The following is a 27903-nucleotide window of genomic DNA, read 5'->3' as shown; positions in this document are numbered from 1 at the left end:
GCATCTATCCAAACGATCCAATGACACTCTACAAAAAAGACACCTGCACGCGAATGTTTATAGCAGCACAATTCATAATTTCAAGGCTGTGGAAACAGCCCAAGTGCCCATCAATCCAAGAATGGATTAATAAAATGTGCTATATGTATACCATGGAGTACTATTCAGCTCTAAGAAACAATGGTGATATAGCACATCTTATATTTTCCTGGTTAGAGCTGGAACCCATACTATTAAGTGAAGTTTCCCAAGAACGGAAAAACAAGCACCACATATACTCACCAGCAAATTGGTATTAACTGAACAGTACCTAAGTGGTCACACAGGTACTGCAGTAATAGGGTATTGGGCAGGGGGGAGGGGGGAGGGTACATACATATATAATGAGTGAGATGTGCACCATCTGGGAGATGGTCATGCTGGAGACTCAGACTTGTGGGGGGAGGGGGGGAAATGGGCATTTATTGAAACCTTAAAATCTGTACCCCCATAATATGCCGAAATAAAAAAAAAAAAATGTCCATTCAGAATAACACCGAGGAAAGACCTTTAAAAAAAAAAAGGAGGGAATAAAAGGATATGCCCTCATACAGTTTCCACACAGAAACTGAAATTATTCTACATTTTCTATTAATACAGTGATTTTTAAGAGGTTAACAGAAACCAAAGATCTATAACCATAAGTACCCACAATATTGAAATTAATTAGAAAAAAAGCACCTATATCAATATTCTTTTCTTTTTTGAGACAGAGTCTCACTTTGTTGCCCAGGCTAGAGTGAGTGCTGTGGTGTCAGCCTGGCTCACAGCAACCTCAATCTCCGGGACTCAGCGATCCTACTGCCTCAGCCTCCCGAGTAGCTGGGACTACAGGCATGCGCCACCATGCCCGGCTAATTTTTTGTATATATATTTTTAGTTGGTCAATTAATTTATTTCTATTTTTGGTAGAGACGGGGTCTCGCTCAGGCTGGTTTCGAACTCCTGACCTTGAGCAATCCACCCACCTCAGCCTCCCAAAGTGCTAGGATTACAGGCGTGAGCCACCACGCCCGGCTATATCAACATTCTTAAAACAGACCTATAAAGAAACAATACCTACCTTGTCATCAAGTTGTTTGTACAATTTAGCAATTTCTTCTTCACACTTTCTTTTTTCAGCATCAGTAAAATTCCCTGTAACTCCAATTGTGGCTGCTGGTTTATCACTGGTAATAGTAATATCTTTATCCACTGTAAAAGCTTCCAGGTTGGCTTTCTCTTTGTCAAACTGTTCATCAATAGGCACTTTCTCCCCTAAAATAAAGACCATAGACTGGTTAACAAAAATCTACATGTCTAAAACTAATTTTAATTTTATTCAATTTCCTTTTTTTCATTTTTCTTTTCTGACTGTGTGTTTCCAAATAACCTGTCTTCAGGTCCACAGATTCTTTCTTCTGCTTGATCAATGCTGCTGATGCTCTCTACTGTATTTTTCATTTTGTTCATTGTATTTTTCAGCTCCAGGATTTCTCTTTGACTTTTAAAAATAATTTCAATGTCTCTGTTAAATTTCTTGTTCTGGTCATTTATTGTTTTCCTCATTTCATTGAACTGTCTCTATGTATCTTCAAGTTCAGTGAGCTTCCTTAAAAGTTTTTTATATCTTTGTCAGGTAGTGCACACACTTCCATTTCTTTAGAGTCCTTGCTGGCTGGCACTTTATTTCATCCCTTTGGTGATGTCATGCTTCCCTGACTGTTCCTGATCATTGTGATTGTGTCAATGCCTGCACATTTGAAGACCTAAGTGGTTATTCCAGTCTTCACAGACTGGCTTTGTCTGAAGAAGCCCTTCAAAGTCACCCAACCCAAAGATTCTAGGCAGGCCATCTGGTATGGTTCTGAAGCCCAGGGCCACTGTAGTGGTCCAGTGTTGAATGGGCCAGAAGTCCAGGGCCACTGAAGTATAAGATGAAGTCTGCTTACAGGCCTCAAACCTGGAACTGTAGGCTCCCACTGACACTAGGTTTTACTGTGATGGGACCAGTGGTAGGCTCCAAGGCAAACTCCTATGTTCACTCCCCTTTTTTCCCAAAGTGGACAATATCTCTCTCCATGCTGCTGTGCTGCCTAGGGTTGCCAGAGAGGTGATGTGGGTAATGTAAAACTATCCTTCCTACCCTCTTCAATGTATCTTTTCTTATTATTGTGCCACGACCAGGTACTACGATTTTTCACCTGGTTTCCCTAGGTCTTGCAAAGGTATTTTTCTGTGTGGATTAATTATTCAAATAGATGTTTCTGCACAGGGTGATCTCCAGAAAATCCTGTTCTACCATGCTGCTCTGTCCCTCTCTCTCATTCATTTTCAGCATCTCTTATCAACTTTCCTATCTGTTCAGTCCCTGAGATTTGAACAGCTAAAATTATCTTTGCTTTCCTCCATTCTTCTAAATCTAGTCACCAAATCTTGTCATTTTATTATTTCCACTCTAATTGAGGTATCTTATCATCTTGTGACATCCTAATTGGCCTCTATGCCTCATACTTATTATTTCAGGTAAAATCAAAATTTAATATAAAAGATTTTATTCATTTTTTATGATCCCTAAATGCATAAAAAGTAACAATGGATATGCTTTGTTCTTTTCTTTTTCTTTTTTTTTTTTTTTTGAGACGGAGTCTTACTCTGTTGCCCAGGCTAGAATGCAATGGTGTCAGCCTAGCTCACAGCAGCCTCAAACTCCAAGGAGCTCAAGTGATCCTCCTGCCTCAGCCTGCCAAATAACTGGGACTACAGATGCACACCACCACGCCTGGCTAATTTTTTCTATTTTCAGTAGAGATGGGATCTCTTTCTTGCTTAGGCTGGTCTCAAACTCCTGAGCTCAAGCAATCCTCCCGTCTCAGCCTCTCAAAGTGCTGGGATTACAGGCATAAGCCACCACACCCACTTTTCTTTTGCATTCCTTTTATTCAGAGACAGGGTCTCACTCTGTCACCCAAGTTGGAGTGCAGTGGCTCACTGTAACCTGAAACTTGTGGGCTCAAGAGATTTTCCCACCTCAGCCTCCCAAGCAGCTAGGACTACAGCTAGGACAACACACCCGACTACTTTCAAAAAATTTTTTGTAGAGATGGGGACTCACTGTGTTGTTCAGACTAATCTAGAACTCGTGGTCTTAAGCAATCCTCCCACCTTGGCCTCCCAAAATGCTTAGATTATAAGCGTGAACCACTGTACCTGGCCTATTATTTTCATTTACAATTATGTCAAAATCTCACATTTAAAAATGAGCTCAACTATGTATCAAACAAACCTACGGCGATAAATTCTTAAGTTATTATTTACCATTACGCCATCGGTTGAGTTCATTTTCAAGCCACTGAATGGTGTTCCGCAGGATCTTATTTTTTTCTTTTTCTTTCTCATACTTCTTTTTCCACTGTTCTGCAGTTAACTCTACATTGACACAAACTGTGTTCTTAATTGTTTTGGCCCTAAGAGAAATAATTGGAGGGGAAAGAAGGATGTGACTAAAATTATTTTTAACTGACATCCTATGTAACATATGTATATATGGCTACATAATTTATTCTTATCCAGTTATTTGTTAGATTAATAAAAGCTATTATGCATAGTGCTTTTTCACAATTCAACTAAAATTGAGTCAGCCCCCAAAATCTCTGAATTACAAAAAACGGAACAATCCATTGAAAATAAAAAAAAACAAGGGCCTATATTTTTCCTGCTCATTTGCAAGTCTAAATTAAGAAATTATTGTTGAAGTCCAAAGATAAATTATGGACTTTCCTAGACTAACCATCTCATAGATTATTTGAACCTGTCACTTATGTCAACAGGATTGTTTTTGCCAGGCTTTTACTTTATCATCTAATTCAAATACTTATATTCTTTAATGTTAAATTAAAGATTGCCATATAAGTTTGACCAAAGTTAACATTTAACTTTAACATGTACTGAAACTTAACTCAAACCAAGCAGCCTAAAAAATGGACCTCTCTTCTATTATCTGTCTTTCAATTAAAAATGAGTGTTTAGCAAATTAACAATATACACTGATTTGAATAACAACCATCTGACATTTTCTTAAATTTAATAAATAAAAGGCCATCTACATTTAGGCTTTGTATTTTCTTAACAAACCTTTGGCCGAATAAGAGTGTTGATTTTGTTTCAGACTCATTGTATGATGATGGAGAGCAGCAAATTACAATAGTGGTTCTACAGTTGCCACCTAGTGAATCTTGAAGGATTCTTGTCATTTTACTATCTCGATATGGAACATATGTCTACATAAAAAAACAAGGAAAGAAAATATAGAAGGATCAGTGGGTTTCTAGATAATAAAATTTATTATATAAATATGCTACTTTAAATAAATTAAAAAATTATTTCAGTTATTTTAACTGCTTGATATTAAGATGCAAAGTAGGATATATGTACTAATACTATAAACTCCTAAATGACAACTAATTCACACATACTGATTCAAACACAGCAAATCTCTCTCACACACACGTACATACACACTCATGCATACATATACATTTGTATTTAAATAATTTCCCATAAGATAATGGGGAAATAGAAGACATGTATACTCACACTACCCTCAGCCAAAGCAGAAATGACATTTCCAAGAGCAGAAAGTGACTTGTTGATGTTCTTAGCTTCATCCAGCACAGCACCTTCAGCTCCAGTTTTACTAACCTATACATAATATTTCCAAAGAATGAAACCAAATTACAAGTTTAAGATAACACTGAGTTTTCTAAAAAGTTCACATATCATAACCAGTAAAAAAGAAAGAAAAACATGAAAAGCTTCATGTTATCTGCCAAGCATTAACTCTAAGGTACCACTATTTCTTGAGTATTACTCTTCTAAGAACTTGGTCAAGCAACTAGTTATATGATAAGATTATGATTAAAGACACATCAAATCTTATTTTTAATTTGTGGGTGCTCTTGAAAACAACCGACATGTAAATTTTGTAGTCCATTAATTTGTGAGTCCCCTTTTGCTACATTAGAAGAGAAATCTAAAATTTGCAAACACATGGTGATATAACTGTTAGAAAACGGAGACTGAGTTTACACAATAAGCAAACTTGTTTCTTTTTTAAAAATGTAAGATGTAACTCTGGGAGGCGGAGGTGGGTGGATTGCTCGAGGTCAGGAGTTCGAAACCAGCCTGAGCAACAGCAAGACCCGGTTTCTACTATAAATAGAAAGAAATTAATTGGCCAACTAAAAATATATAGAAAAAATTAGCCAGGCATGGTGGTGCATGCCTGTAGTCCCAGCTACTCGGGAGGCTGAGGCAGCAGGATAGCTTGAGCCCAGGAGACTGAGGTTGCTGTGAGCCAGGCTGACGCCCCGGCACTCACTCTAGCCTGGGCAACAAAGCGAGACTCTGTCTCAAAAAAAAAAAAATAAGATGTATAAATACCTATGTTAAAGACAGGTTAGACAAATAAATAAGCAATGTTGGCAGAAGAGATGGCTTCTAAGAATTCACAAGATTAGAGATAGTCTTTGAAAGACGTATATAAGACTTTTGAGTAAAATGAAATAGGTACACATCATTCTAACCAGAAGAAACAAAACTAGCAAAAATAGTCACAGAGGTCCATATTAAAACATTCAAACTTATTCTGATTTCAATATAAACTAGAATCAGACTGTGTAGAACTATAATCATCATCTAAAATAAAGAAATAAGTACAACCAAACCAGAAAGGATTAATGGATATTTACCAGTTTTAACAGGGAGTCCACTGCCAATATGGATAAAATAGACACCAAAAATTAAGAAAGGGATACCTAATGAAATTTTTAATGACATATGACAAATTCTCAATAAAAATATACATCTTAAGTAAAAGGTAGCACGTATTGGCTGAACTGGACTATGGTCAAATAACAGTAATTTAGAAGTGTTCAGTTTATATAATCACAAAGCATTGGTATCAATAGTTATAATTCTCAGATTACCAAACTCAATTTGGTAAATTTTCAAGATGTAACAATGAATCCTTCATGAGTCCCAATTCAAGCTAAAGTTTATAAAAATATTTAAATATTTATCAAAATAAATAAAGACTTTACCTTCTCACTACCAGCTAAATCGACCAGATAAAGTTTTCCACTCAGTTTTTGTTCCGTTTGCGTGTTCTCTTGTTTTACATTAATAAGAAATATACTGTGACTCCTAGAGCTATGTTCATTCATATCTGCAATGAAATTACACAAACTATAAACAAAAATGGTTTTCCTTTACTAACAATTTTCCTGCAGCATTAATTTACAAAAATAAAAAACTTACAATTAATCAACTAGACAAGAATATTTTAAGGTTGTTTTATACCCTAGCCCCAGTGCTATACACTCTACTTACTTGTAACTGCTACATGTCTGTTCGATTTTCCTTCATCTATGGTATCCATAACTTCATCTGGACTACACACAAAACGCTCTGTGCACCCCTGTGAAATAATTTATAAAAAATTATGTTGGTATCTTTTAAAAAAACTTACTACATGGCTTTTCTAAACAACTATTAATATATTATTTTAAAATTACCTTTACATAGGGAACTCGGTTTTTGTCTTCATGGACTGAAAGGTTGGTCTTTGAAACTGAAAAAGAAAAATAAATACTATTAGCAACTTCTAACCTATAACACTGGCTGTGAAATAAATAATTCAACTGAAAGACTTCCTCAAGCAGTCTAATAGCAATAGGGGAACTTTAAAGAAAAACAGAAACATTGCTTTTAAAGCAGACCTTGTAGATGTAGGAGATTTAAACAGAAATCAATGCAGGAACGTAGAAATTGTAAGTCTACTCCAACCTCTACTACCCACATTTTATAAATAAAAGCATTAGACTGGGCCGGGCGCTGTGGCTCACGCCTGTAATCCTAGCTCTTGGGAGGCTGAGGTGGGCGGATTGCTCAAGGTCAGGAGTTCAAAACCAGCCTGAGCAAGAGCGAGACCCTGTCTCTACTATAAATAGAAAGAAATTAATTGGCCAACTGATATATATATAAAAAAAAAAATTAGCCGGGCATGGTGGCGCATGCCTGTAGTCCCAGCTACCCGGGAGGCTGAGGCAGAAGGATCACTCGAGCCCAGGAGTTTGAGGTTGCTGTGAGCTAGGCTGACGCCACGGCACTCACTCTAGCCTGGGCAACAAAGGGAGACTCTGTCTCAAAAAAAAAAAAAAAAAAAAAAGCATTAAGACTGAATGGTTCATGGTCTGCTTGAGCCCAGGAGTGTGAGGTTGCAATGAACCATGATCATGCCACTGTACTCCAGTGGGGGCAACAAAGCTACAAGCTGTCTCTAAAAAAGAAGTAACTGGTGCTATTCAAAACTAATCAAAAAGAAAGAATTTAACTTACCATCTAATAGGTCCCTTATTTTATCCAAATATATTTCAAAATATGAAACCTAAATGGCAATAAAAAGGAAAAAAGGTCAACCAATTAAAATTATAAAACAGCTTATGCATTTATTAAATATTTATTGAGGTCTAAGTACCAGGTACTGTCTACACTAGGAGGGCAGAGATATCAACATACCAGCCATAGCTCACATTCTAATGGCAAGACATAAATTAGCAAAACTCTTTAAATAACTAAAATTAAAAGTCATTTTGATCACACATCCTCATCTAAAATGAATCAGAATAGTTAGAGTAGGAACCTTCATGTTCTGTAGTAAAGCAAACTCCTTTATTTTATCAAGAAGGAGGCTAAAAGCAAGAAAAACTTAGCTAACTTATTTAAGGTCATCTAATGGCAGATGAACACGGATCCAAGTTTATTAATTCTAATGATATTTCAACTATGCTTGTCCATAAAAATAATTTTTAAAATTCCTTTAAGAAACTAGTATTTAATTATTATAGGTGTAAAATAAAATACAATCTTTCCCCAAGGAATTTACCTTAATGTGAAATTCCAAATTTTCATCCATGGAGTAAATATAATTAAAAATATCTTGCACTATTCTTGGAATAATTCCCATGCCTTCTGGATCATGAAGTTTACCCTAAACAGGAAACAAAACTAGATTTCTTAAACAAATTATAAAATATGAATTAAAAACAAACACTTCCAATCTACAATTTACAGTTAATAAAGGACAGGAATTATAATTGTTATTTTTTTGTGTGTGTGCCAATGGCTCATAAATGCCTAAAATCCCAACTCAACAATGACACATATATGAACATATTCAAAAAATGAGTTTCTACATTGTTCCTTCCAGGCCAGGCGTAGTGGCTCACGCCTGTAATCCTAGCACTCTGGGAGGCCGAAGCGGGCGGATTGCTCAAGGTCAGGAGTTCGAAACCAGGTTGAGCGAGACCTCGTCTCTACCAAAAACAGAAAGAAATTAATCGACCAAGTAAAAATATAAATACAAAAAAAAATTAGCTGGGCACGGTGGCACATGCCGTAGTCCCAGCTACTCGGGAGGCTGAGGCAGAAGGATTGCTTGAGCCCAGGAGATTGAGGTTGCTGTGAGCTAGGCTGACGCCACGGCACTCACTCTAGCCTGGGAAGCAGAGTGAGATTCTGTCTCAAAATAAATAAATAAAATAAATAAATGTGCCTTCCACTTCATGTCAAATTTAGGCAAATGCTAACAACGTCTTTGTTCTCTGAAACTATGAAAATGAGTAATACGAATCACGCTAAAATAAGCAGTTATTCTTCTGCGGTAGTGGAAGAACATCACAGGTTGTTTTTTAGAAGAAAAGCTAGGGCAGGTCCACATGTATTAACAGCAAAACCGATAACTATGACAATATTCTTATCAGAGAAGACTGCAGGTATTTTTAGGAGGAGGACCCAAGAAAAGGAAAAAAGTAATCATTCTGAACAGAATCAGTAACACACAAGCATTCAAAAATTTCGCATATAACAGGGTCACAGAAAGTTCATGTTTAACTCTAACTAATAAAACAAAGCTATATATAATCTCAAACAGAGGTATCCCTTACTATTCAAACTCAAGAACTGGTTAGACTCGAACAATGATGTTACCTGTATATTATTCATATGAGAAAAAGCAATGAAGAGTAAATAAAGATGTTTAAGCATGGTAAAATAATTTCACAAATGAATGAATGAATATACTACATCTAAGTACAGATTATACAACATTACCTCCATTGTATGTGTCTTCCCAGATGATGTTTGTCCATATGCAAATATTGTCCCATTGTAGCCCTCAAGTACATCTAGGAGAAAATTGAAGATGTTAAACTTCAGGGAATTTTTTCCTTAAAATTCGTAAGAAATTACTTAAAGAATGTTACAGGAAAACGTCATATGTTTATCCTTAGTGACATAGAAAAACTCTAAAATAAATTCACACACACAACCCTCTTCCTAATCCATGCACACTCAATTCTGCATAAAGCATCTGTGTAAAGAATGGTGACAAAGATTCAGATTTTCTTTCTTTTTTTGTCCCCCACCCCTCAAGATTCAGATTTTCTTTACACTAATATGAAAGATCCGTTAAAGTCAAAGTTTAGTACATAAAGGATTTATAAAGACATTAAAGGAAACAATATATTAATATTTTATAGTAAATTTTCTTAGTGATGATCCATCCATCTAAGCATTACTTTCTCTTGGACCCAGATTGCTTTCTGTGGTTAAGAAATTTTACAGTGAGGCCGAGGCAGGCCAAGCCACTCGTTTGAGCTAAGGAGTTCGAAACCAGCCTGAGCAAGAGCGAGACCCCTTCTCTACCAAAAAGAAAAAATTAACCGGGCATGGTGGCGCATGCCTGTAGTCCCAGCTACTCGGAGGCAGAGGCAGAAGGATCGCTTGAGCCCGAGAATTTGAGGTTGCTGTGAGCTAGGCTGACGCAACGGTACTCTAGCTGGGGCAACAGAGTGAGACTCAAAAAAGGAAGAAAAAGAAATTTTAAATTCCATTGCTTATAATCAATAATCTCTTCTATCAATCTACATTCTCAAATGCCATTACATTTGTATTCCAAAGCTTTATGTGACCTAAAAGAAAAAATCCCTTGCCAATTTATGTATAGACATGAATTAAGATTTTAGAAACAAGACTAATTGGTGGTTAACTGGTGGTTAAATCTCACAAATGCGTACCTTCCTCTTTATCCCATGCTCAGTCCTACCTCAAAATCAATTATTCAGCAAGTTCCTATGAAATTAAAGAAAAAAATCTTTTCTAGACCTTGGTGTAGCCAAGGATTTGCCATTAACATTTAAGTATACGCAGTTATTAGGTCAAAGGGAAAAATAAAAGAATGTGGGCAAACAAGGTGACAAGAAAAGTGCAATGTCCATTCTAGAGGAAGCCAATGTAAAAAGAGAAGTCTCTGCTGGCAACAGTAGATAACAGTAAATAAAGCAGTAAGCAAGCCAATCCTTGTTTTTATAGATTATTTAAAAAAGAAAAAGGAAGCACTCTGGGAGGCTAAGGTGGACAGATTGCTTAAGGTCAGGAGTTCAAAACCAGCCTGAGCAAAAAGCAAGACCCCGTCTCTATTATAAATAGAAAGAAATTAATTGGCCAACTAATATATGTAGAAAAAATTAGCCGGGTGTGGTGGCGCATGCCTGTAGTCCCAGCTACTCAGAAGGCTGAGGCAGAAGGACTGCTTGAGCCCAGGAGTTTGAGGTTGCTGTGAGCTAGGCTGACGCCACAGCACTCAGTCTAGTCTGGGCAATAAAGTGAGACTCTGTCTCAAAAAGTAAATAAATAAATAAAAAAGAAACAAAAAATCCAACACCAGGCACAACTAACTAGATAATAGCTTTCTTACAGAAACATTTATTAATGAGAAAAAGAAGCCATCAGAACTTATTTTCCTCGAAAGATTTTAAGATCTTAAAGATCTTAAGAGACTCTTTAAGATCTTAAGAGACTCCAAACATTTGAAACTTTCCTTCAAAATCTTCTCATTTTTAGGAAAGGAAGCAAAATTATTTCATAAATCATACTTAACAACAGATGGGATTGTAGCACTTCTGTCTGCAATTCTGAAGAAGAAAAAAGCACTAGGCCCATTCAAATTCCCTTTCTTTATATACAATCATTCTCAATATGTCTATGTCACAGCCCCTACTTAAGACTTTTAAATCAAGCACATAAAGTCTAAGCATAAAATTCAGATTTCTGTCAGATCTTTAAAAGATTGGATTCATGATATGATCCAATTATATAGCTACTACCACAATAGGTACATTTGCACCATGTGAAACTATTAAGGTACAGTATACGAGAGCTCCTAGAATAAATGCATGTATGTAACACATTAGGGACTTTAAGCATAACTTTAAAAGTTTCATATGATTACAGAGATTATGGAATATTCAACATTAAAATATTTACTGACACCTGCTATGATCTATGCTCTGCTCTGGGTACAAGGGATGCAACTGACAAGGTGATTTCTGGATATGCCGGGTATAACTACAGCAATAACATTTTTATCAACTAGAAACATAATCACTTTTTCCCTATCTTCAAATCTATTCTTGACTGCTTTCTATAGTAAAATCACCCCCAAAACTCTATATTAAAAGATATCAATGTATACAAAAATTGAATGAATTTTACAATAAACACTCCTGTAACTACAAAGATCCTACCCCTAACATTTTAGCATTTTATTGTTTTAATCATGTGTCTATCTATCCATCCTTCTATTCATCCATCTTTTTAAAAATAAATGTCAAAGTAAATTGACACTTCCACCTAAATCCTTCACCATGCATATATCATTAACTAGAATTCAATATTTTATATTTTTCCTCTGAGGTGAAATGTACAATGAAATGCAGATATCATAGCATGGATCTTCTAAATATGAATAATAATCATTTTTGAATATTCTGAAAAGCCTAGTGAATGAGCATCTGTCATCAGATAAAATTAGGCACTTTTTTACCTGTGTCTCCCTTCTTTTCAGCTCCATCCCCCATAATCCCTGTCCTCATATTGCTGTTTTTGTTGGTGAAAATAGTCAAGTCTAATGATTTCATATGGTTCACCCCAAAGTCATACCATAATATGCGCTGCTCCTCACACACATAATATACCCTTCGCATATGAGCATGCCTTTGCCCAGGTGTCATCTCTGTGTCTAGAAGACATGCCCTCCCTTTTTCCTACTTTTTGTGCATCCTTTGTGCTCAGGCTTTATTTCCTCTAACTCAGCTCCACAAATAAATCTGGGTAGAAGTTTCATTCTATGTGTTCTTATAATATCTGCATTTAATAAAAATACTTATCACTAAGTATTGTGTCAATTTATTTGTCTGCTTCCCTCACTGGCCAGTAAACTTACTGTAGTAAGGACTGAGTTAAATTCCTAGCACAGTGCCTGGCACTCAGTAGGAACTTGAATGCTTGCTGAATGATTATTACCATCGCTAATACACAGCATCTTTCTAAAGCCTCCCTCCCCCTCTTAATTATACTTTTGTCATCCTTATGAGAAATGGACAAGTGAACAACTATGGATACAGATTATTTCCTTCTATAAACAGGAAAAATATATTTGGCTAAGTGAGCACATCACCTTATAAAAGTCACTTAATCTCTCTGAACTTCAGCTTTCTTATCAGCAAAATGTCTGTCTGCTTAGGGGAAGGCTGTGAGAATCAGAAATATCACATAAAATTATTAGTGTTAACATTTGAGAACTTATGTGCCAAGCTCTAACCACTTTTCATATATTATTATATTTAATCATCACAAAACTATATGCAAGGTACTATTATTAGTTCCATTTTACAGATGAGAAAACTAAGACAAAGAGAGGTTAAATAACTTGCCTATAGTTCCACAGCTAGTAAGATAAAGCTGAGATGCAAACACTATCTTGGCACAAGACATGTTCTTAACTGCTGTACTAAAGTCCCAGGAACAAAAATAAACACATGACAGTCCACATCTGGAAAAACCAAAGTATCTTCCTCCAAAGGTGACACTGTGGTAGACAGTTCAGGTCAGGAAGCCATGGTGGAAACTAGGAAATCTACAAAGGCCTGATATAATGCCGGGTATACAGTAGGCGTACAGAAATCACTTAGATCTTGGAATTCAAGAGAACACAAGTGGGTGAACCTCATTCAAAGAAACAATTCTATCTAACGAATCCACAAAAAGGGAAGGGTAACAGCCATATACATAATACAGTTACACACTTGTATAGAAATTTATAAACCAATGCAACCTCAATGAACTGGCAGGGGCCAAGAAAATACTATCTGCTTTCAGGTCATTCCTGGAAGCTTGCTTATCAAATCCGTATCTTGAAAGAGATCCCAGTTTGCCTATTATTCTGTTGATCCTTGCCTACCAACAGTTTCTAACCATGGATTCCCACCTAATCTGTTTATCAATGATTGTCCCAAGTCCAACCTGCCATGTATTTAAATTGGTTTCCTGTCCTCCCACCTCACTAGGAACCCACCACCTACCCCCACACCATCTCTCTCCTTAAATCTACATATTTATTGGTAACTATGTCACATTCATATCCTTGTCCAGGGCAAGCCCCCCTAGCTACTACATAAAATGGCAGAAAGCATTTGGGTGAAGAAAAAAGGAAAAAGTTACAGCCAGGTGATACTGACATAATATAAACTGCAAAACTGGCAGAGAAGAGGAAAGAGATAGTGACAGAAACTTTCTATTCTAACACTTGCTGGAAGTCTAATTTTACACAGTGGAAATATCTTAGACTATGAGTTTATCTCAAGTATAACTGTGGCTGATTAAGAAAATGGTTTCCTCTCTCAGAAGATAGAAGAAACAATTAAAGACTAATATATCTATGTGTGCTTAAATATTCCTGATATCTCCTATTTTGCAGAAGAAGAAATGTAGACTCAGGTTAGGTAACTTGCTGAAAGTCATACTAGACAATAGGCTTCAGTCTAGAGCTGTATGATTCCAAAGACTATATTCTTACCACACTGCAAAGAGTAGAACTATTATCCTGAATGTGGTTTCAGAAAGTAAAGCAGTTAACATGCTGGTGAAGAAGAGACTAAAATTTTGAGAAAAAGAGGGAAATTTCAGGAAAGAAATTATTTCATCTTAGAATTGTGAATAGTAATAAAATAGAATAAAAGTAGTAAATATACAAATCCTAGATGTCAGGATAATAGATTTCAAAAGATTCTGAGACAGAGTCTATAATTAAGAGACTACATATAACCATGGATGTACAAAACTGAGAAAAAATTCCCTAGAATAGTCTGAGAAAGGTAAAAGCCCAGGATAAGTAAGTCTTATAAAAGCAAAACAAAATTAAAACTAAAGGCCTAAAAATATCTTTTACATTCATATTCACAAAAATAATCAATAAACTTATATTGCCTAAAAAAGATAAAACATTAACTGATGATATTAAGACATCATCCACACCATTTTCCACAAACATGATCCTTAAAACAGACCAACAGACAGAATAAACACTATCGAGAGAGACGTTAGGGTTGATGTGGCTAGGACAACAACAAAAGAATGGTTTTATAAATGAGTCCAAGTTTCTAGTTATAAAGAGAACTGCATTCCAGGGAAAAATCTCACAGCTACTGCAGGTAAGTTTTAAAAGCCAGAGAGAACAAAGGTAACAAAAAGAAGGTGAGTAACTTGCAACTGTAATCTCATTTTCAAAACGGGAAAAATGATTATGGGAATAAGTATATTAAAATTTCACTAAGGAAAAACTATGGTTGATCTAACTTCAATTCCTGTTTGTACAGGGTCATTCAACTGGTACTCTGGGCAAATACCAGTCATGCACCATGGTATCATAAAAATATCCAAGTTTCTCATCATATTCTTGTGGGCATGTTGACAAGCTAAGAGCTAGATAATTGCACAGGTAAGAGGCTCTGAATTGGTTGAATATCCAACTGTGTGATTTAATTAACTGCCACTAACCTTATTCAGTTTTTAGAAAATTAAGCTAAGGACCATGCCCCATTAAGCATTTTATAAATGACTTAGAAGAATATTTCTCTCTCTTTTTTTTTTTTTTTTTGAGAAAGAGTCTCACTCTGTTGCCTGAGCTAGAGTGCCGTGGCATCAGCCTAGCTCACAGCAACCTCAAACTCCTGGGCTCAAGCAATCCTCCTGCCTCAGCCTCCCGAGTAGCTGAGATTACAGGCATGTGCCACCATGCCCAGCTAATTTTTTCTATATATTTTTAGTTGTCTGGCTAATTTCTTTCTACTTTTAGTACAGATGGGGTCTCGCTCTTGCTCCTGACCTCAAGCAATCCTCCTGCCTCAGAGTGCTAGGATTACAGGTATGAGACACCATGCCTGGCCTTAGAAGAGTATTTTTCAAACTTCAATGTCTTTGGTACTAATAAACTCATCAAATATACTGAGAGCCAACTTAGATCTCTAGCAACATAATTATTTTAAAAAATCAAAACATGATCAAGAGCTAAAATGAACAAAATAGAATCTTCATTTTAAATGCTTGTACTCCAAAGTCCAAGCATGGAATGGGGTTTAAGGCTGCTGACTGCAACAGATATGAAAAAGACCTGTATGCACATTTATTTATTTATTTTTTGAGACAGAGTCTCACTCTGTTGCCCAGGCTAGAGTGCCTTGGCATCAGCCTAGCTCACAACAACTTCAAACTCCTGGGCTCAAGTGATCCTTCTGCCTCAGCCTCCTGAGTAGCTGGGACTACAGGCATGTGCCACCATGCCCAGCTCATTTTTTCTATATAGTTTTAGTTGGCCAATTAATTTCTTTCATAAAGACAGGGTCTTGCTCTTGCTCAGGCTGGTTTTGAACTCCTGACCTTGAGTGATCCTTCCTCCTTGGCCTCCCACCCAGAGTGCTAGGATTACAGGTGTGAGCCACCGTGCCAGGCCTGTATGTACATTTAAATTGCCCATGAGTTCATGAATCAATAACTCTTTATTATTTATAAAGCTAATGTAATCCATAATTATAAACAGATGACAAAAGTATAGCATAATCAAAGAACATAATATAATTGGACTCTATGATAGATTCATATGGAAAACTATTTGATGCTTACAACCTAAGATGACACTGCCTGTTCTTCTTTGATGTATTCACTTACAGAATCACAAATTAATTCCCCTTCATTTTATAAAGATTTCAGATCCAGTTCACTATCTCTTACCAACATCACTCCTGTTGCAATTCTTGGTGGTTTTAACATCCATGTAGTAGATAATCCCACTAAAATACCCTGCTCTCTCAGATCTTTAACCTACTTTTCTACACAATCATATCCTTTACTACTTCAGATGCCAACTCCATGGTAATATCCTGACATTTTCATTACTAATTGCACTGCCTCCATAATCTCAAGTTTAAGTAAGATGCTCCTTGACTTATGATTCCCAATGAATCACAAGTTGAAAATGTATTAAATACACCTAACCTACTGAACATCATGGCACTGACTAGCCTATCCTAAATGTGCTCAGAACACTTACATAAGCTTACAGTTGGGCAAAGCCATCTAACATAAAGCCTATTTTATAATAAAGTGTTGAAAGTTTCATGTAATTTATTGAATATTGTACTGAGAGTGAAATACTTGTTGTATGGGTACCCCAAGTATGGTTTTTAGTGAATGCATATCCCTTTTGTACCACTGTAAAATCAAAAAATTTTAAACTGAAATGTCCTAAGTTGGAGACCGTCTATCCACCTTCTATTACTCCTTCTCATACAGATTCCAAAAACCTCTGACCCCACGGAGATCTATAACCCATTAATCTTATCACCCTTCCCCACTATTTTTCAGCCTTCATGTCCTCCTTCCTATAACTTACCCACTTTAGATTCCATGGTCCACCATTATAATCACTCCCTTGACAACATCCCCAGTTCTCTTGCCCTTCTCTCTCTTTCCTACTTCCATGGCAAAACTCCAAATGGGCAAATTCATTTCTTCCAGTTGCTACCCTCAAGTGGGCCCTTAATACTTCCTAGCAATACTGTCACGTTTCCTGAATCCATCCATTTCATGCCTTTTCCTAGAACTCCTTCCCCCTTACTCAATCTCTGTGATGACTTTATTCCCTATATTAGACAAAAGAGAATACAAAGAGAACATCTACACCTCCCCTCCTTCACATCTATAAACCTGCTTCTATAATTCTTCCTCTCCTGTTATTAGGTGACTGTCTGTGCTCCTATATCATCCTAATCATCCCACTTTTATACTGAATCCCAACCCCTCTAATCTGGTGAATGCCACAAGACAGATTTTGCCTCAATCTAATAAGAAGCACTTTTAAACAGCTAGAGCTACCAAAAAATGGAATAAATCATAACACAAAGTAATAGCCATTTAACTGTTAAGATTCCTTTGATAAAAAGGATTTGTATAGAGAGTGGAATTAACTCCAGATAATCACTTAACACACTCTCAGCTCTGGAGTTCTATGGTTTTAGAAAATATAAAATTGATAATACCGTAGTCTAAATTAATAGTATTAACTGGAAAACATATGTTTTTCTCACTCTTGACAATCCGTGTTAAATTTCTTAAGAGAGTCTCTGATAAGTCTTTGGGGAAAGAATAACAATGGAATGGAAGAATGACAGACTGCCATTTTTTACTACTTTTTAGAAACTTGCCTAGCCATTTTGTTTTCATTCTCATGGTGTTCAATTTCTAGAAGTGCCACCTTGGAAGCTCCTGGGAATATCTGATAGAAATTATCTTTCAAGAATAAGTATGTAACATAATTCTTATAAAATCCTTCACCAGGTACTGCATATAATTAGGTCATGGAATTTGAGCAATAGTAAACATACGTTTACTAAGTATATTTGACCTTTTTATTAAACAGTTTTCTTCTGCAGTTAATCTAGAAGAAAAGGGCATTAAAATGAAAAAGAAAATGTTGAATGAGTGGTAAAGATCACTAAATTTTACTTATTGCTGGTATAACTCAGCAGGTTAAACATATTTACCTTTAACAATCTTCTTTGCACAGTCATTATACACTTGCTCTTGAGATGTGCTTGACTGGAACACCCGATCAAATGCGTAAGGCTTGGACTAAAAAACAAAAACAAAATATTTCAACTACACAAATTAAAGGCAAATAGACATTTCTAAGCTCCTTTACAGATGCCATCATATATTTAATCTTCAAAATAGTATACCTAATATGCATTACTTCATAGAAAGGACCTTAGAGGCTCATCATGTACAAATCAACTACTATAAACTCCAGGAAAACAAGAATTCTGTGTCAGGCTTTGCTGTATTCCCCAAGGTAGCACAGTAACTACAAACAGCACTACTATGTTAGCCACTCAAATACTGCCAAGTGAATTTTTAAAAAATAAGTATCTACTCTGTCAGGTACTGAGACTCTATTTTCAATACTAATTCTATTTTGTGGGGGGAAAAAGAAGATAGACTCTTAAAAGGTACAAAAGTTGTTAATGACAAAACTAAATTAAAATTCAAACCCATCAGGTCAGGCCTCTTTCCACTACTCCATTCAGCTTTTCAATTTACTGCAACAGTTCTTTTGTTTTCTTTGTTGTTATTTTGACACAGGGTCTTGCTCTGTTGCCTGAGCTAGAGTACAGTGGCATGATTACAGCTCACTGTCACTTCAAACTGCTGAGCTCAAGCGACCCTCCTGCCTCAGCCTCCCAAGTAGCTGGGACTACGAGTGCACACCACCACACCCAGCTAATTTTTAAAAAAACGTTTAGGTCTTGCTATGTTGCTCTGGGTGGTCTTGAACTTCTGGCCTCAAGTGATCCTCCTGCCCTGGCCTGCCAAAGAGCTAGTTTTAGAGGTTTATAGGCATGAGCCACTGTGCCTGGCCCGCAACAGCTTTCTAGTAATTCTTTCGTTTAACAAATATTTATGAAATGTAAGGCGCCATGCAGGAATGATGACCAAGAGTCACTCTCTGGTTTAGTGGGCCTCAGTTAACAGTAGGGTAGACATTAGACAATTAAGTGAATAGAATTTGGAATCATGCAACTCAGTGCTATGAAAATTGCAAACAGTGCATATAAGAGGAGAACCTGAGTCTAGAGGAGACCAGCAGAAATACTCTTGGAGAAGGGATGCTTAAGGTTAAGGGACATTTAAGAACTGAGGAATAAATGTAGCACCCAGTTAAATGCCATCTCTTTCAATATTAGTCATAAAGGGAGAGGGAGGTTTAATGTGGGAAAGTAGTCTAGACGTTGGGACTAGGATGTTTACACATTCAAGAAGCCAAAAGAAGTTGTTAAGCTTGATGTATTAATACAAGGAGCAAGGCTCAAATGCAATTATCAATAGTGTAAAAGACAAATAGCATCCTATTTTGAAAACAGTTTTGACCCTGTGAACCCCTCAAATGATCTTGGGGACTCCATGGACCATTCTTGGAGAAATGCTAATATAGTCCAAGGAGGAACCAGAGCCACTGAATGAAAAAAAAAAAATCAGAATATAGTGTCCATGCAAGTCAAGGAAAAATTTTCAGGGAGGAAGTGATTATGTCAAATATAGCTGTAAGGTCAAGACAGAATTGAAAAATATCCAATGACAAAAGTAAGGTTGGAATGAGTTGAAAAAATAATGGGAGGGAACCAAGTAGAGCAGAAAATTTGGCTGTGGGTCTAAGAAAGATTTTTTTGTTTTAAAGTTAGGTGAGACCTGAGCAAGTTGAAAAGAAAGATAATCAGCCGAGCACGGTGGCTCACACATGTAATCCTAGCACTCTGGGAGGCCAAGGTGGGAGGATGGCTTGAGCTCAGGACTTCAAGACCAGCCAGAGCAAGAGCAAGACCCCACCCCTATTAAAAATAGAAAAAAATTAGCTGGGTGCACCTGTTGTCCCAGCTACTTGGGAGGCTGAGGCAGGAGGATTGCTTGAGCCCAGGAGCTGGAAGTTGCAGTGAGCTACGATGACACACTGCACTCTTACCTGGGGTGATAGAGCGAGACTCTGTTTCAAAAGAAAAAAAGAAAGAAAAGATAATCTGGGAGACAGAAGGAGCATCTGAAGATGAGCAAGGCAAGGAGGCTCTACGTATTTGCAAATATCTGCCTGTTCTCTAGTTTTTTCTAAACGAAAGCAGCTGAGCCCTTAAAAAAAAAAACAAAAAAAAAACAAACCCTTAATATTATAGAATACTTCCTAGGTCTTAGCAGAAAAAGATCTAACTTTGAGAAACTATATCCCACAATCTCCCCCCACCCAAAGCTTAGAATAACAATAATAATAAAGCAGATACTCCCAAAAGGCTATCCAAAGCCACTCCCAATTCCCCTTTGCCTTGCTAGCTCCACTAAGTAAGCTGGAAAGCCAAATGCCTGCTAGCCTAGTCTCCGACCAAGTTCTGGATAGCATGAAGTGGTGGTCTGCTAGGAGATGTCTAAGAAAGGTGTCATTTTACTGATAAAACGGACCATCTCAGCTGAAACTGCCCTTTCTCCTTCCCGGAATGAATGCCTGGAGCTGTAGCATCCATCTTGCAAATATGATGATGAAAAGTCAACAGCTAAGGATGATAGAGTATGACAGAGTTAGGGTGCTTGACATGGTAGCAGTAGGATCTATCTCCAGGCTTTTGTTATATGAGAAAAACAACTTCTTATTTATTTGAGCCACTATTAGCTGTTTGTTATCCCTCTGAAGCGGAAAGCATTCCTGACAGACATACTAAGATGACCTCACTTTGGCATCAATTTAAAAGAGGCATCAATCAGACTTCTGATTACTCTTTAGCTATAACAAATATGAAAGTATCTTTTTACTCAGATGCTAAGACATTAACAATCAATTCTATAAGTGTGGCTAAAAAACCCATAATCTATTATTTTACTGATGATCCAAGATATTCATGGTAAATAATTCCAAAAACATATACAAGTACAATCAAAATAACTACCCAGAAATAAACCATACTGTTTTTCTTTGCAAAAAGGAAGTAATTTTTTTCTTTATTTATATAGCAAACATTTATTTAGTAACTATAAGATATCAGATATTGGGCTGGGCACGGTGGCTCACGCCTGTAATCCTAGCACTCTGGGAGGCCGAGGCGGGACAATTGCTCGAGGTCAGAAGTTAAAAAACAGCCTGAGCAAGAGCCAGACCTTGTCTCTACTATAAATAGGAAGAAATTAATTGGCCAACTAATATATATAGAGAAAATCAGCCGGGCATGGTGGCGCATGCCTGTAGTCCCAGCTACTCGGGAGGCTGAGGCAGAAGGAGTGCTTGAGCCCAGGAGATCGAGGTTGCTGTGAGCTAGGCTGACACCACGGCACTCACTCTAGCCTGGGCAACAAAGCAAGACTGTCTCAAAAAAAAAAAAAAAAAAAAAGGTATCAGATATTGTAGATGAATAACACATTTATTTATCATTTTAGAAATATTTTAGTTATTAGCATAGACCATGTAATTAATTGTACTAATTAAATATTTCTATTTCTGAAATCATTTCAGGCTGTAGGATTCAAAGAGTAACAGAGGACAAGGCTAAGTAAAGTCTCAAATACTAGGATGGGCAAGGTGGCTCACACCTATAATCCTAGCTCTCTGGGAGGTCTAGGCGAGAGGATCACTCAAGGTCAGGAGTTTGAAACCAGCCTGAGCAAGAGCGAGATCCTGTCTCTGCTAAAAATAGAAAGAAATTAATTGGCCAACTAAAAATATATAGAGAAAAAATTACCCGGGCATGGTGGCGCATGCCTGTAGTCCCAGCTACCTGGGAGGCTGAGGCAGGAGGATTGCTTGAGCCCAGGAGTTTGAGGTTGCTGTGAGCTAGGCTGACACCACTCTGGCCCAGGCAACAGACTGAGACTCTGTCTCAAAAAAAAAACCAAAACAAACAAACAAAAACCCCTCTGGAATACTTAGCTAAGAAGCTATATACTAAGATCTAATACATGTGTGATCAAGTAATGTCAATGAATTGAAATGGCCGCAGCCTCTAGCCTTAAAGAATTTATAATCTGGTAAAGAAGTCAAGATGAGATGGCAATTAGCCCAAATATGTGTTTAATAATGTGTAAAAATATTATGAAAGCAAAAAAATTATTAATTCTAATTTTGTTTGGAAGAAACAAGTTACTCAATAGAAAATAGGTAAAAGTATGAAGACAAATGCATCCCTACAAAAGAAGTCAAATAATATTACTAAAATACACATTTAAAGAATAGAAGGAATAATACTGAGCTTTGAGTCCTATCTCGATTTTTACATCAATAGAAAATAGTGCTCCTAAACCATTTACAAAAAGACATGTCAAAAATAATATAATAAAGCCTGCCTTAATACTTTATGCAGCTGTTTACTCTAGCATCATCTTATAGCGTATATGCAAACTATCACTACAACCTTACTAAAATAATCTAAATAGCAATTATTAAAAAGGCAACACACAGGCCGGGTGCGGTGGCTCACACCTGTAATCCTAGCACTCTGGGAGGCCGAGGTGGGCAGACTGTTTGAGCTCAGGAGTTCGAGACTAGCCTGAGCAAAAGCGAGACCCCATCTCTACTAAAAATAGAAAGAAATTAATTGGCTAACTAAAAATATATAGAAAAAATTAGCTGGGCATGGTGGCACATGCCTGTAGTCCCAGCTACCTGGGAGGCTGAGGCAGGAGGATTGCTTGAGCCCAGGAGTCTGAGGTTGCTGTGAGCTAGGCTGACGCCATGGCACTCTAGCCCTGGCAAGAGTGAGACTCTGTCTCAAAAAAAAAAGGCAACACACAAACATGAAAAAAACTAAGTTGAGATTGAGTGATTATTTTTCTAGAAGTTATAACAACGTTAAATAAAAAATTAACAGAAGTGTCTAGCATCAAGCTGACAAAAGTCTCCTTATTTTGACTGTAAAACCAAATTATAATTAAGTATATTAAGTAAGGTAAATGTTCTGATTGAAGATCTAGCCATAAGTTACCAACTGACCCTGGCTTCCTGGGATAAATATCATGACTCTGTGAAAATAAAAATTTCTAATGTTCTATAATGAAGACATTATTTCTATCTCTATCTTTCAAATAAATTAAACAAAGGAAAACTCAATATATCTGGACACCTATATCTAAACACCTGGTTTTTAGCCTTGAAATGTACATTATGCAGCCTTTTATTCTTATGTATCTTCAAATATATTCCAAGTTTCAAATTTCAATTTTACTAAACTCCAAGTCACATGATGCATTCAACTTCTGACTTAGGCTTCAAGGAGACAAACCAAATAGGAATAAGTTTATCTGAGCTGCAACTATACCTTAGATTTCATAAGTGAGATGATTCCTATTTGAGTCTGAACAGACCAGGCTAAACACCAAATTTGGTTACGAAGGACACCCTTCTGGCAGGGATATGCCTTTCTCTGCAATTTTGAATAGTGATCTTTTCAGATCACACAGGACTGTATTATATTAGATTTTCCTTAGTCACTTCTTGTGGACTAACATTCCACAAGTATAAAGGTATTTTCTCTTTTAATTTTCACTCTTAATCTAATCAAAGAGGTTCTCAAACACCAAATCGTCATTCAAATGAAAAGGAAAATCATGTTTTGCTTTATGCAAGGAACTGGGAAAGATTATTATCTAATTAGTTTTATTCTCTTCTACTTTCTATGATTAGTAAAGATACTCAACAATGCAAATAAGCACATTCTACTTTCACAATGTATAAACAGATGTAGAAGTAATTTTTTCTATTCATTTTTTCCTAATAGTTTCAGCAAGTTCGTTTAACCTTAAGTAGTTATTTCCTTTGTCCTCGATGTTTTGTGGATAACAAGTTCTCTAATTTAAAGCAAGTAGGTTTAGGTTATATTTGTATCACTGAAAAGTTTTTGTAAAATAATCCATTTATTTCATTCGATATGTTAGATAGCACTTCACCAAGCGCCACCCCATTATAAATACATCTATATTAAAGGCTGCACAACACACAGAGAGACTCTATAAAATTTAAAGACTTGACTGCCATGGGGTCATATTATATTAAAAATCACTGATTACATGAGTGACAGGAAAAAAGTTTAGACAAAGTACTTTTTTTTGGATGAAGTATTAAAAACCGAATTGGAAGTAAATCAGGGTCCTTAAAAGTCATTTTCTCCATGAGCAATGATTATGCTTTTAACTCAGTAACATCATAAACTATTCTTTAAATTTTGATTTAAATGAAAGACTGTATACAAATGTTCTTAAATCATATTTTAAAACTTTAGTTTTAAATGCCACATTGCAGCAATTCTCTATTTATTATGAATCAGGATCTAGGAAAATGAACAAAACAAATTTAGAGATGATTTTACCTAGAGATTTTCTAATTCTGCTCCTCCCAGCTGCCCTTATAAATTCCCAAACAAGCTTTTAAAAATAATTCATTTTTAAAAATTGAGGGAAAAAAACCCTCAGAGTAATTAGTCACCATATACAAGAAACCAGTGCCTGAAAACAATGAACTAAACATAAACATGTTGCCTTACATTTTTAAGGCTATGTCATTCAGTTGTAATGTATTTTTGCTTATACTTCAAAAAAAAAAAAAAACCAGACTAAAATGCTTATCAGTTTACCTAAAGGCCAACTAACTGTTCATTGATGATTCACAAACCAATCACCTATCCATTGCTTCCAATATTATAATTTAAATGTATTTACACCACTGAAAAATTTTGACACAGAACTTAAAAATAACTTTTTCCAATGGAAACCTAGAATAAATTTATGCTTACTTAGGTAATTGTTTTCTTACAGCTCTCTCTTCATGATTTCATGTAAAATAAACCATCTAAAGGAAAAGGATTACTGCCCTTAACATCTCCACCTCTGCCTCGCTATGACATCATTTATAGCAAAGAGTTCTTCTTGTGGATTTGTTAACAAAGAACCTGCCTGACAGTCTTCACACAGTAGTAGCTGGCAGTTCTTAGTGACCTAATAACTTGCCTGCCAAAAAGCCTACCAAGAGCTAAGACATTCATTTTCTAGAGGTGAATTTTGGAAACCTTTACATTAAAAACCCTACAGAGCTTTATTTAGTCCACTCTTAGATGTCAATGCTTTCAATCGTCAATGTCCCATCTCCTGTGACCTCTCTGCCGTATTTCCAAATTAAATATCCCAAACCATACAGTACTAAATATAGAATGCAATTAGAGGGAAAATTAGCATATTAAAATTTTGTACCATGATAACAATGTAAAAAACTTCTACCACATGGCATTACCAGGAAAGGTGAATTTAATTTTTAGTCATAATTCACTGTTCCGTATGCAGTATCTTACGACCCATTTTTTAATCTTCTTGAACCAGGAAGTGTTATATTCAGAGTCCTTTCAATACTAGAGATCAGACCTCAAAAATCCTCACATTCTGGTCTCCCAAACAATGATCAGCCAACTCTGGTTAGGTCTGACACTTCAATGGAACAATATCTCACTATTATTAGGATTATCAAAATCAATATTCTTCAAGGTAAACCTTAATTGTATAAGTATAAATCTAATACTGGTCAATTTTTATCTTTTATAAGCTTGTTCTTATAATACTTTGATACACACACAGAAAGTTACTTTTTCCTAGGCTGTTATCCCGTAAGACCCAGTAAGACTGGAGATTCTGTATCTTTTTGAGCACTTACTGACCCAGTCAGAATCAGTCAGAACTGCTAGAAAATTAAACAAAGTTGAACATTCCCATTTCAAAAGAAAATTCAACTATTTCTTTTTACAGTCTTCGATTTGCCATTTGTTAACATGAGAAGTCATTCATCATTCAAAAGGCCAATGGGTGAACATCTGAGGTATTAGCATATCTGCAGTTATTTGGTGGTTTTTTCTTCTCCTCGGGAAAAACAATATGGTTCAACACCTAGTTCTGTGTTTCTATAAAACTAAGTATCTTTATTATTTAAGGTACAGCAGGGCTGGTCTTAGAGTTCAATGCTCCCAGCTGAACTTTAAATTATTCTTCTTTATTTTATGAATAGGTAAACGTGAGGGTAGTCCAAAACACCAAAAGCATCAGCAACCATAACTGCACACACAAACACAGACAGATATGCACTAAACTTGCTTCCAAATGGGGGAGTGTCCCAGACTACGACTGGGTGCCTCCCGGCCACGGCGCTGGACACCCGGGTGGGGGCGATCCAGGAATGCCTATGGAGCTACGCAGTCTCCCTCTCCTGGGTTATCCCAACCGGCAAACCCCGCGAGAGAGGGTTCGGGACAACACCGCTGCCCCTCGATTCTGCACCTGGCTACTTCCCTAAACTCCCGGCCCAGCCAGGCCCGAAGGAGAGAAACGTGGGCGAGGGTGGCAAGGGTCACTCACCGCTATCATGACCGTGTCTTCTCCCTGAAACTTGGCGATGTACTTATCGCCGCGGTTCACTTCGGACTCGTTGAGAGGTCTGAAGCGACACATCACTTTGATGTTGCACTCGGCCGGGTCCGCCATCTTCCTCGCGGCCGGGGCCGGCAGCCGGGAACCACTCCCCGCCTCTCAGTCTCGGAAGAAGGGGACCGGCGCTGAGAGCCTGGGGGCGCGAAGCCGTGAGAGTCAGTAATCGGTGCGCCGCGACTCCCCGGGCGAAGGCGGCCGGGGAGCGGGCACTCCAAGCGCCGGCGCCGGCAGCCGTCGCCCTGGGGCTCACTTCCGACCCATCATGGCAGCCATGGCGGCGGCAGCACCGGGTAGAGCGTCTGCGGCTCCTCAGGTTCTCCCTCGCCGGCCTGGCAGGCTGCAGGGGCTGGGGAGATTTTGGGGGCCGGAAAAGGGGCCCCCTCCTTTCTCCCCGAAAAGATCACGCGGGGCCCACCTATCCGCCCACTTTGCTGTCTGCTGGCAGGCTAGCGCCGAATCTCTCCAGAGGCCGCAGTCCTGCAGTTGGGCGGCGGACTTGGCGGCGCGGGAGGAGGACTGCGCAGGCGCGTGGCCGGACGACCAATCAGCGCGCGCGCCGGGCCGCCGTCGCTTCGGCCGGCGTGGGTTCGGCTGCGGCTCCTGGCCGGGAGTAGCAGGTTCCAGTTTTTCCCGACTGGGGGTGGTAGCGGTGCTTTCGGGCTCGCCCGGCGGCTCCCGCCACCATCTTGAGCCGTCGGTCGAGTTCCCAGAGCTAAGACGGATGCACTTAGCTTTCTTTTCTTTGGAAGAGAAGGGGTTTGTTGTAACTTGTTAATGTTGTAGTTCGTTTAAATAAAATACTATATTCGTATAAGGAAGTGTCTGCTTTCAGTTTGGGCGGGGGTGGGGAATCAGTTCTGGCTCACGTTTCCAAAAAAAGAGGATTTGAATGACGGGTGGGACGTGGCTCTCTAGTTGAACCGGTGGCGCCTTCCTGAGACAGTGGGTTGGGGAGACAGGAGTAAGAAAGTGAAAGGAAATTTCTCCTAAGGAGTGAAGAAGGTTGCTGTAGAAATGTGGCACAGTAGGGTGAGGTGGGAGAAGAACCTCTGTCTCCCATCTGTCATCTTCGGCTGCCCTGGCTTGGCACCCCAGCCCCGCACACACTCTGCCTCCCAGGTACTCAGAGGTCCCACCTCCAGATAATGAACACGTGGAACTCATCAATCTCAATACAGCAGGAATGACTGACCTGGGGCTAAAGATGGTCTTAAAGGGCCTAGATAAATTTGTGGATTACATGTTTAAAGGAAAACCACTCCAGAGTTGACTTCATATTTTTAGAAGATGGGTACCATGAAAGTTCTTCACGTGGAAGTGGGTCTGAGGTAAGGAGAACTGCAACTGAGACAGGAGTCAGATACCCTGCAGGCAAGTAGGGTAGGGGTCAGAAGGAGAAGGCCAACAGGAAAAGAAAGTCACAAGAATGTGAATATGCAATAGTTG

At 37.8% G+C, this 27903-nt stretch overlaps 1 protein-coding gene across 1 annotated transcript in view; it reads right to left on the bottom strand.

The window, feature by feature from the left end:
* The window catches only part of KIF5B (kinesin family member 5B), a 55805-nt gene extending 28832 nt beyond the window's left edge, over window positions 1-26973 (bottom strand). Inside the window, exons 1-12 of the mRNA XM_075997511.1 lie at window positions 26386-26973; window positions 18015-18102; window positions 9190-9263; window positions 7964-8068; window positions 7417-7465; window positions 6594-6649; window positions 6409-6496; window positions 6120-6244; window positions 4615-4719; window positions 4153-4298; window positions 3337-3485; window positions 1103-1296 (exon numbers count right to left, since the gene is read on the bottom strand). Of these exons, the coding sequence (XP_075853626.1) occupies window positions 1103-1296; window positions 3337-3485; window positions 4153-4298; window positions 4615-4719; window positions 6120-6244; window positions 6409-6496; window positions 6594-6649; window positions 7417-7465; window positions 7964-8068; window positions 9190-9263; window positions 18015-18102; window positions 26386-26511 (1305 nt within the window). The 5' untranslated portion in view covers window positions 26512-26973. The remainder of the gene's footprint in view (window positions 1-1102; window positions 1297-3336; window positions 3486-4152; window positions 4299-4614; window positions 4720-6119; window positions 6245-6408; window positions 6497-6593; window positions 6650-7416; window positions 7466-7963; window positions 8069-9189; window positions 9264-18014; window positions 18103-26385) is intronic.
* Between the last annotated feature and the right edge of the window lie 930 nt (window positions 26974-27903).

The sequence above is a fragment of the Microcebus murinus genome, chromosome 25, assembly GCF_040939455.1.
Source record: "Microcebus murinus isolate Inina chromosome 25, M.murinus_Inina_mat1.0, whole genome shotgun sequence".
Classification (NCBI taxonomy): Eukaryota; Metazoa; Chordata; class Mammalia; order Primates; family Cheirogaleidae; genus Microcebus; species Microcebus murinus.
The sequence above is the reverse complement of the archived record's forward strand: the minus strand, read 5'-3'. Positions and strand labels throughout refer to the sequence as shown.